This window comes from Grampus griseus (genome assembly GCF_964374135.1).
Source record: "Grampus griseus genome assembly, chromosome: 16".
NCBI lineage: Eukaryota > Metazoa > Chordata > Mammalia > Artiodactyla > Delphinidae > Grampus > Grampus griseus.
Window position 1 is genome coordinate 18,346,697 of NC_139010.1, and position 9,602 is coordinate 18,356,298.

At 37.7% G+C, this 9,602-nt stretch overlaps 1 protein-coding gene across 3 annotated transcripts in view; it reads left to right on the forward strand.

Moving 5' to 3' along the window:
* The window catches only part of REEP3 (receptor accessory protein 3), a 98,827-nt gene extending 89,883 nt beyond the window's left edge, over positions 1–8,944 (forward strand). For 2 of the 3 annotated variants that reach the window (XM_082673271.1, XM_082673273.1), the window contains 2 exons: positions 4,604–4,758; positions 5,444–8,944. In XM_082673271.1, coding sequence (XP_082529397.1) covers positions 4,604–4,758; positions 5,444–5,500 — 212 coding nt within the window. In that variant the 3' untranslated portion in view covers positions 5,501–8,944. The remainder of the gene's footprint in view (positions 1–4,603; positions 4,759–5,443) is intronic. The other variant, XM_082673272.1, reaches the window with a different exon arrangement.
* The last annotated feature ends 658 nt before the right edge of the window (positions 8,945–9,602 follow it).

Here is a 9,602-nt window from a genome sequence, read left to right on the forward strand (position 1 = left end):
GGTGACCTTAGAGATGCTTTAGTCAAAGATGGCAAATAAGTGACATGCCTCCTCTCTGCTCCTGTGCCCATGGCAGCCATTGCTAATGGACTGTGGCCCTTCCCACGCTGGCTCAGAATCCCTCTCAACACAGTGCCCCAGACAGCTCAACTGGCTCAGAGTTGGCGTTCACGTAGAAACATATTCATCTCCCATCCGCCTCAACAGCTTACCAGATAGGAAAACTGAGACCCAGAGAGGCAAGACTCACTCAAGGTCTTAACAGCTGTTAAGTGGCCAAGTACTCATTTCTCCTCACATGGATCCAGGGCCCCTTCCACCACGATAACTAAGGCCGCTTCCAAGTCAACTTTCCATGATTCTGCACTTACATTAATACATTAATACATGGAAACTGCTTAGAACAGTGCCTGGTCCATGCTAAGTACTGGATCAGTATTGGCTATTATAAGGGGGGAGGGGGGACTTAAAATATACCAATTCTAAGATGTACGAGCTATGAATAAAACCAGGTCAGTTTGCAAAAGCATCTGCTACTTTTCCTAAAATGGTAACAGAGCTCTGGGCCGAAGGTGGTCAAACAGCTGCAGCCTTAGGCCTCAGGGCCCCCGGCAACACAGACTCCTCATTCTTAGGTCCTCAGTCACTCCCCCTCAGGAATGTGCATGGACAGCCCCATTCTGAGGATTTTGCCCAGTCTAGACTGATGACGGAAAGCAGCCGCCCTTGGCATCACCTTTGTCGGCGCCAGCAGCACCCCACCAGCTTCCCCTTGCCTGGGCTTGGAAGACCTGCAAACCATTCAGCCAGCTTGCCGGGCTCCTGTTCAGATAGGGCATCCATATTCGGGCTTTTCTCGTAATCTCGGGTCTCCCCCTCCTCCGAAGTCTTTAAAATCCTCGGGCAACTTTGATTAATACTATTTCCACCACTCACAGCAGAATTTTCATACATACTCATTTTCGGGTTTTTAAGTGGAATAGAAAATGAATATTTTATTGAAGATATTTGACTTGACTCCTCTCTTTTTGATGCAGTTTAGTTTAATAACTTGCTAAATTAAGCTTGTCGACTTCATCTCCTAACAGATCCCAAATTTGGCTCCTGTCTCCTCAATCCCTGGACTCTTTTATCATTTCTGGCCTGTTGTACTGCAGTAACCTCCCTGCTTCCAGTCTCAGCCACTTCTGATTCATTCTCCAAAGTACAAGAAGACTCCTTTAGAGAAACAAAATCTAATCATGTCGCCCTCCGATTAAAATGTTTCAATGCCCCCTCCCCCTTGCTCTCTGAAGCCCAAGCTCAATAGCGTGTGGTATATTAGCTCCCCAGACTTGGCATCACACTCTTTCATGTGCTCGGTGTATAGAATTATGAGTCTTTCAGGATTCGGCTTGGCCACCACCTCCTACAAGAAGTCTTCTCTTACCACCCACTTCCCCTACTGTGTGCTCCTGTAGCACCTTGGCCTTGTCTTCTATTTATAGCATTTATTACAGTATTGTCATGCCCACTAGACTCTGTCTCCTCTACTGGACTATATATTTCTTAGGGTAGAAGAAGACAGTTGTGTGTTTTTCAAGATAGTATCCCCCATAATTTAGTACACTGCCTCACACATAGTAATATTTTTAAAATATCAATACTTGGGCTTCCCTGGTGGCGCAGTGGTTGGGAGTCCGCCTGCCAATGCAGGGGATGCGGGTTCGTGTCCCGGTCCGGGAGGATCCCACATGCCATGGAGCGGCTGGGTCCGTGAGCCATGGCCGCTGAGCCTGCGCATCCAGAGCCTGTGCTCCGCAACAGGAGAGGCCACAACAGTAAGAGGCCCGTGTACCGGAAAAAAAAAAAAATATATATATATATATATATATATATATATATATCTCAATACTTGTGGAATAACAAATCAATCCATCACTTTTCCTGAAACAATATTTAGAAAACTAAGATTTTTTTTTAGTTGAAATTAGGAAGCAAAGAATAAGATGTATATATAATTATCATTTTGAATGCAAGTCCAATTCCTAATCACATGAAGTGAGAGGCAGTTGAAATCCAAGGGCCGTGTTTGTTGAAATGTAGCCTTATGCTTCATCTGTGGCCTTAGAGAACTTTTTGATCACAGTTGCTTCCTTTCTGATTCTTTCCTTGATTCCTTATTCTATGTTTTACCTTAGTTTTATTATATTGGGATTAGGGGTATTATATAAGCAACAGCAATAGAGAAAAATCTACAAATGGCAATCTAAAAATATTTTTTCTGGTTTATATTCCCCGTTTATAGAAGTAATACAATTTTTTAAATAAAAATTTGGCAATTTTTTTTAAAAAAGGAAAAATTAAGAAATTTAAAAGCCCACTTCCAACAGATATAATGGTTTCATTTTTATGTTTTTCAACACTTTGTTTCTATACATACATTTTTTTCCACTTAATATTGCACCAAGAGGGTTTTCCCAGGACTACTGACCCCATTCCCTCCCCTGGCCACACTGACCTCCTCACAGCTCTTCCACACAGTTATGCTTCCCAATGCCCCGGGGCCTTTGCACATGCTATCATGTCTACCTAGAACAAAATTCCTCCGACTGCTGCAGGAAAGCAAAGGATCTTGACCTATGTAATGACTGATTCTACTTCCAAATCCTTCCTGATTTCTAGCCTAGAAGTCTGGCAGTATAAAATTGTACTTCCTAAATATATAATTAAAGATGTTTATCTTATTATGAGACGAGGAAGCTTTTTTTTAATTAATTTTTATTGGAGTATGGTTGCTTTACAATGTTATGTTAGCCTCCACTGCACAACAAAATCAAAATGAATCAGCTATACACATATAGATATCCCTTCCGTTTTGGACTTCCCTCCCATTTAGGTTACCACAGTGCATTAGGTAGAGTTCCCTGTGCTATACAGTATGTTCCCATTATAACTCTTCATAGTTTGCTTAGTGATGCTCAAGTTATTCATGTCCTATGAGAGCAGATTAATAAACAATTATTCAGCATACTTTTCTTCACATGCAAAAAGTCCATCTCTTGCCCCCTCCTGAGCCTGGAAAACCTGCTACTTTTTTCTCATCTGAAGAAGGTATCTATGCTCCTTACCTTTATTGAAGGAGAATTTGAAACATAATGGGGCCTTGTAACGTCACCCCTGTCTTTCTTCTTTTATTCTTTTCTTTTTGGCCGCTCCCTATGTCTTATGGGATCTTAGTTCCCAAGACAGAGATGGAACCTAGGCCCTCGGCAGTGAAAACACAGAGTCCTAACCACTGGACCGCCAGGGAAGTCCCTCACCCCTGTCTTTATAACCTACCTAGTACTCCAGTTGCCTTAGACTTGAGCCCCTCTCTTGCGCCATCCAGGCAGTAGTTCTCAAAGTGTGGGCCCGGGACCAGTAGCATAAGCATCACCTGGGAACTTGCTAGGAATGTAGATTCTCAGCCCCACACCAGGCCCAGCAATGTGTGGATCAGTAAATTCTCCAGGTGACTCTAATAGGTGCTAATAAGTTTGTGCTAATAAACTCTAATAAAGTTTGAGAAGCACTGCTTCAGGAATGGGAGTGTTCTTGTCCCTGAATCCCAGCCTCTCAGGGTGCTCTCAGATTTCCTGACAGTAACCAGCCTGACTGCCTAGATGTTTGCATATTGGCCAATGTTAAGTCTTCGTTGCTACACATAGCAGCCTGTTAGCACACCCACAGGATCCATCTCTTACTGACCCTCCTGATGCTGGCTATTTTCTTTGACTAACATCAGTCATCATAGCCTGTGGTGTTTCTAATTACTGTAGCCTGTCTGGCTGGGTTTTATCTTAGCAGCTGCAACAGTGTCAGTTTAACTTCTCCATCACCTGCCCCCAGTGAATTATCTTGCCCATAGTTCTATCCCCTTTGGGTTTTATATGATTCCTTAAGTTCACTCTACCATTTCTGGTCTTGAAAAAAGGTTTGACACGTTGGAGAGTGAGAAGGACCCTGAGTTCCTAATTAAAGTCAAAGGTACAAATAACAGACCAAAACACACCGTTGCTTAGGTTGCTTAGAATTCACAAAAAGAGGACTTCCCAGATGGTCCAGTGGTTAAGACTTTGCTACCAATGCAGGGGGCCCGGTTTTGATCCCTGGTCAGGGAACTAGATCCCACCCACATGCCACAACTAAAGATCCTGCATGCTGCAACTAAGACCTGGTGCAGCCAAATAAATAAATAAATATTTTAAAAAAAAAAAAAGTTCACAAAAAGGAGAAAGGGCAGGAAGAGACTTTTCACTGTGTATCTATTTATATTCTTTGACTTTCGAACAAGACAACCATGTTAACCTACTAAAAAATAAAGTATTTTTAATTATTCTGAAAAATGCATAGTAAAAATAGGAATGGCCAGGGAAAACTTCCTGGAAGAAATGAGTTATGAGCCTCCTCTAGAATAGTGCAAGGGGCAAAGATTGATGGTAAAGGGCAGGGAACGCCTTCCAGATGAGACAGGGAGAAGAGCAAGCTGGCAAATGCAGAGAGCCGCCAATAGACAGGGTGAAGAGGCGGTGCTGACTGGCATCCTTTTACCAAAACATACTGGTTTTGACAACTCGTTTAGGTGATGGAATTCCACTGAGAGATGGAGATGAGAAAACAGATGAAGAAGCGGATGGGCCATATTCAGATGATGAGATGTTAACACACAAAGGGCTACGAAGATCACAAAGCATGAAATCTGTGAAAACCGTGAAAGGCCGAAAAGAGGTTAGTCAGGTATAGAGTTGTTTTCCCAGTGATTACTATTAAGGGGTTTCCTGCTGCATTCGCATTTAGGGTATCCGTAGATGAAGGGTCGGAATAATAGAGCACCGGCTATATTTAAAATTCTTTATTCAGATCAGATGGATTACGATCTCTGGAAATTTAGAAAATGGCAGATTCCTAGTCTTCCACTCTAAGTAAAAAATGGTATTCTCACACAGCAAAATCCTACGGTTGATGTGAGTACCCAGTGCCAGCCCTACGTATATGCAAGAAAAAGCAGTATTAAGTATGTACTTTTGTTCTGAACCAACTCTAAATAAGGATTAAATAGTAAAAGTCTATCCATAATAATATGTTGTCTTTGTGCCCAGAAAGCAGTGGAGGATTTCAGCGAATGACCTCAGATTATTGTGGCAATGTTCATTGACATGTACCCAGCAAAGCATAAATAATAACAGTTAATAACAGTTTTAATAAGTTTTCATTTTTTATCAGTGTTAATTGTGCATATATGCAACATAATGCCAACTACATTTTGGAGTATATAGGTAGTGCTGTCTATTGAGTACACACTTAGCGCATAATTGATTGTTTATATCAGAAAAGTTAAAAAATTATTACTGTGATTATGAGCTATTAAGTCCTGTCTTATTTCAAAACCTAAGTCATAATAATAACACATTTCTCTCTTCAGGTGCGGTATGGGTCACTGAAATACAAAGTGAAGAAGAGACCACAAGTTTATTTTTAGTCATGTACATGTCAAGTATCCCAAGACAAATTATGCTAATACATCAACTTTTTTTCTAACATCATATATTCAGGATTTATACATTAAAATAATTCTTTAAATTGTGGTGGTGATAGGGTTTACTTTCATCTATTTAAATAGCTTTTATTTCTTTAACAATTACTTCCAAATCTTGACTACTAAAGGTAGTTATACAAAAATTGATAGATAGATATATCAGAAATAATAGAATACTGTGTTATCTATTGTCACATTCTTCAGAACACTGAGTGCCTGTGATGTAAAGTGAAACACAAACCCACAGTATACTTGAAAAGAGTCTTTTTATGGTTCAAGATACACCAGACTTTGTGATATTGTATTGTGTTTACCTGTATTTCTGTTACTATCCTCTCTATCACATGAGGATAGTAATTAAATAGGCCTCTGATCCAGCAGTGATAGAACAAGGGTATAATGTAAGATAAAGTACGCTTTATAGTCTTCAAATTTTTACTTTGTTAATACTTTCTAGTTTTTCCACCATCAACTGAAAGTTTTCAAGGCAAATGTTTGAAAACCAGGTATCTACATAGCACTTTCATTCCTGACTAGTTTTGCACACTTGAAAATTGTTTACTTATTTTACAACTGTACATTTATTTTAAGTTTTATTAACACTGTGTTTATTGTTATTTGTCATATTCTGGCATGTCAAATTTATGCCTTGAATTACATCATCTCTTTTCCTGTGGGTTTCATTAGTTATATTCATTTAATTTTAATAATAAAAACCAGAGCTTATTTTTCAGTTTTAACTATTTTTACTTACCTTCTTTACAGATAAGAAGTTATTTTAAAACTCACCAGCTTCCCATATTTAGCTCTATAGTGTAGTTGAACTTAGCATGTTTTTGTTAACACTGGTTATGTTTTCAGCTTTTAAAAGTGGTAGCTTTTGTGAAATGGAGTCATAGACCAGTATAGCACTGAGGTATCTTCTAATTCATGAAATTAACCAACAGCCAATCCATTCACAAGCTTGGCACTGATACGAGCTGCTGATTTATAAATCTGGCATTGACTAGAACCATTTGAATCACTTCACTTCTAGCTGAAATAATTTCCTGAAGATACCTGCCAATGCAAAATACAAATGTTGTTAATCTTACATGTTAGAAATTATTATAATAGATTTTAGAAAAATACCATTTTTTTTAATCCAAGAGAATTTGAGTTACTGAACTTTGAGGTTTTTTAGGTGGCATAGGTAACTATGCATTATGAACTCTAAGTAAATATATTTCTGATGATGGTTTTAGTGATCAGTAATCAAATTTGTATTATTATACTTGTTCAGATAATTTACTTGAGTTTTCTGTTTGTCCAAAAGAAAAAGCAGTGAGAGAGATTTGTAAGATCTTTGACCTTTCTACCTTCTAAGAAATGAAGCCAGCTAGCAATGTATATTCAGGACCTACTCAGAGTGTTGGTAGAGAACAGAATGTTTACTCAGGAGTACCTTAATATAATTCATACATTTCTCCTGATACAAGTCTTAAAATGTCTTCTAGATCATCTCACATTCTTGATAAGTACCACCGACTAAAACTTCATTCAACTTATTTTCCCCCAAAGTTTAATTCCATGAATATCTTCATCTATTTTACCTTGACTAATTTTTAGCCTCTTCGTTTCTGGAAAGACTCTTTGTGTTCAAAATTTCTATGAATTCTGGTTATAAACTCTTGGAAGAGAGTTTTATTTATTTTGCCTAGTACTAGACTTCCCAGTATAAATGCTACCTGTGCCATGCTTATCTTTCCTACACAAAGGCAATGTCATCTCAAATTGCCTGACAAGGTCATTGTAAGTAAGTGACTTTGTATCAAAAACATTACCTTTGGGGGCTGATTTGCACCACTGTATTTTTTTTCAAGTCTAATTTCAGTATTAAACCTATTCTTTAATTATAGTAAACTCATGAATACTGTCCTAAGTTGGAGGAATTATTTATCCCTCTACACTTCTAGAATCAAAACGTTTAATGGAGGACAACACTAGTTTCAAAGAGATAATGCAAGTCCTTCTGTTTAATTGTATCTCTTTACACTGAACAATGCTTCCCCTCATGTGTTTGTTATATCCTTATATACAGTCAATGTCATTTTGCTGGTCTATCATTTCCTTTCTTTCCTTTTCTTACATTTCTTAAATTTGCTTCTTTTCTTTTATGTGTGTTTTAGCATGCTTTCTTTTGAATTTTGTATAATAAACGTAAATTTTTGTTTCTTTTAAGGTGGAACAGGTCATTTTTTGTTTTTCTGCTTTTAAGTCTAATGCTTTTAAAAGAGGTGTGTTAATCCCTAGAGCACAGTGCCTTGCTTCCCCCATTGCTTACCACTTGGCAGATGGGCTTTGGATGCTGCATGAGCCTTTAGGGCACTGTTTTGGTAGCTGTTAAAGTTTATCCAGAAATTGTAGCTGGTGTTTTATTTTATTATATAGTCATTCAACTTGTTCATAATATTAACTATTTCCAGAGTTTGTTTGGAAGTACTAATTGATCTATTCTTTAGTTCACCATATTTTTTCTGGTATAAAAATGGGCCCGAAATAAGCCTTATTGCTAAGGAATTAATTATGTAAACCCCCATAGACCCTGCATAAGATTCCCTCCACACACTTCCCTATATGTATGTGGAATTGGGTAGAAAATGATGGTGCCAGCATTACCAATTATAAATACTTGAGTACACAGATTGATGGAACAAAATTATTAAAGTGTTTTCAGGGAACTTAATCCATATGTCACCACCAAAGATTTCTACAGTGTTATATGTAAATATTCCAAATTTCTGTAAAACATTGGTTAGATAAATGTTTTTCTTTCTTTCTTTCTTTCTTTTTAAGTAACAGTTTGTACTCTGGAATGCTTGAACTTTTGTGGTATTAGAAATAATACAACTGTTAAATATTAGTAATTTGTATTTTTAATTGGAATGAACTAAATTTTTATTTTGATTTTCTTTTATCAGGAAAAATAAGAAGTTAATATGTATTGAAAAGCAATTTCCTATGTTTCTGTTTAAGTTGATCCATATGCAAAGCAGTTAGATAAATTTTGATAAGATCGTTATTGTGGTATGCAGTGTATGTTTCTCAGTAAACATCACTTAAGAGTAAAGCTTTCTGAAAGGAAAGTACAGCATTTATTCTCTTAATGTTTTTAAGATTTAATCTTCTAGTAGTTTTCTACAGATATAATGTATTTTAACTCTTTAAACATTGACCATGAATTAACGTTTTCTCTTCTAACACCTTTTAAATCTATGTACTTTAGTAGTTAAGAGAAAGCGGTTTTGCAATTTTTAATCCCTTTGTAAAGGCTATCTTTAGGCCTAGTATGGCGGTAATTTTACAAATGTGGTTTTTCAAAACTTTAATATAAAATAAACTCATTTTATTAGTGGTAACTTGTATTTTTTTTCCTGTGTCAGAATATATATGTTAGGTTCCATGAAATTACATTATTTATTACTGAGTGTCTCTTGATTAAATAGTAGACACCATAGGTACACACTTAAGATACAAATCATAGAGCAAATTATAAAAATCATATACATTCTTTGAAATATTGCCATTTGCAACAACATGGGTGGACCTAGAGAATATCACACTAAGTGAAGTTAAGTCCAAGAAAGACAAGTACTATATGGTATCACTCATATGTGGGATCTGAAAAATAATACAAATGAATCTATATACAAAACAGAAACAGACTCAGAGACATAGAAAACAAACTTATGGTACCAAAGTGGAAAGGGGTGTGGTATACATTAGGAGTATGGGATTAACAGATACAAACTACTATACATAAAATAGAGGGCCTTCCCTGGTGGCACAGTAGTTAAGAATCCGCCTCCCAATTCAGGGGACACAGGTTCAAGCCCTGGTCCAGGAAGATCCCACATGCCATGGAGCAGCTAAGCCCATGCGCCACAACTACTGAGCCTGCACTCTAGAGCCCACGAGCCACAACTACTGAGCCCGTGTGCCACAACTACTGAAGCCCGTGCCTAGAGCCCGTGCTCTGTAATAAGTGAAGCCACCACGATGAGAA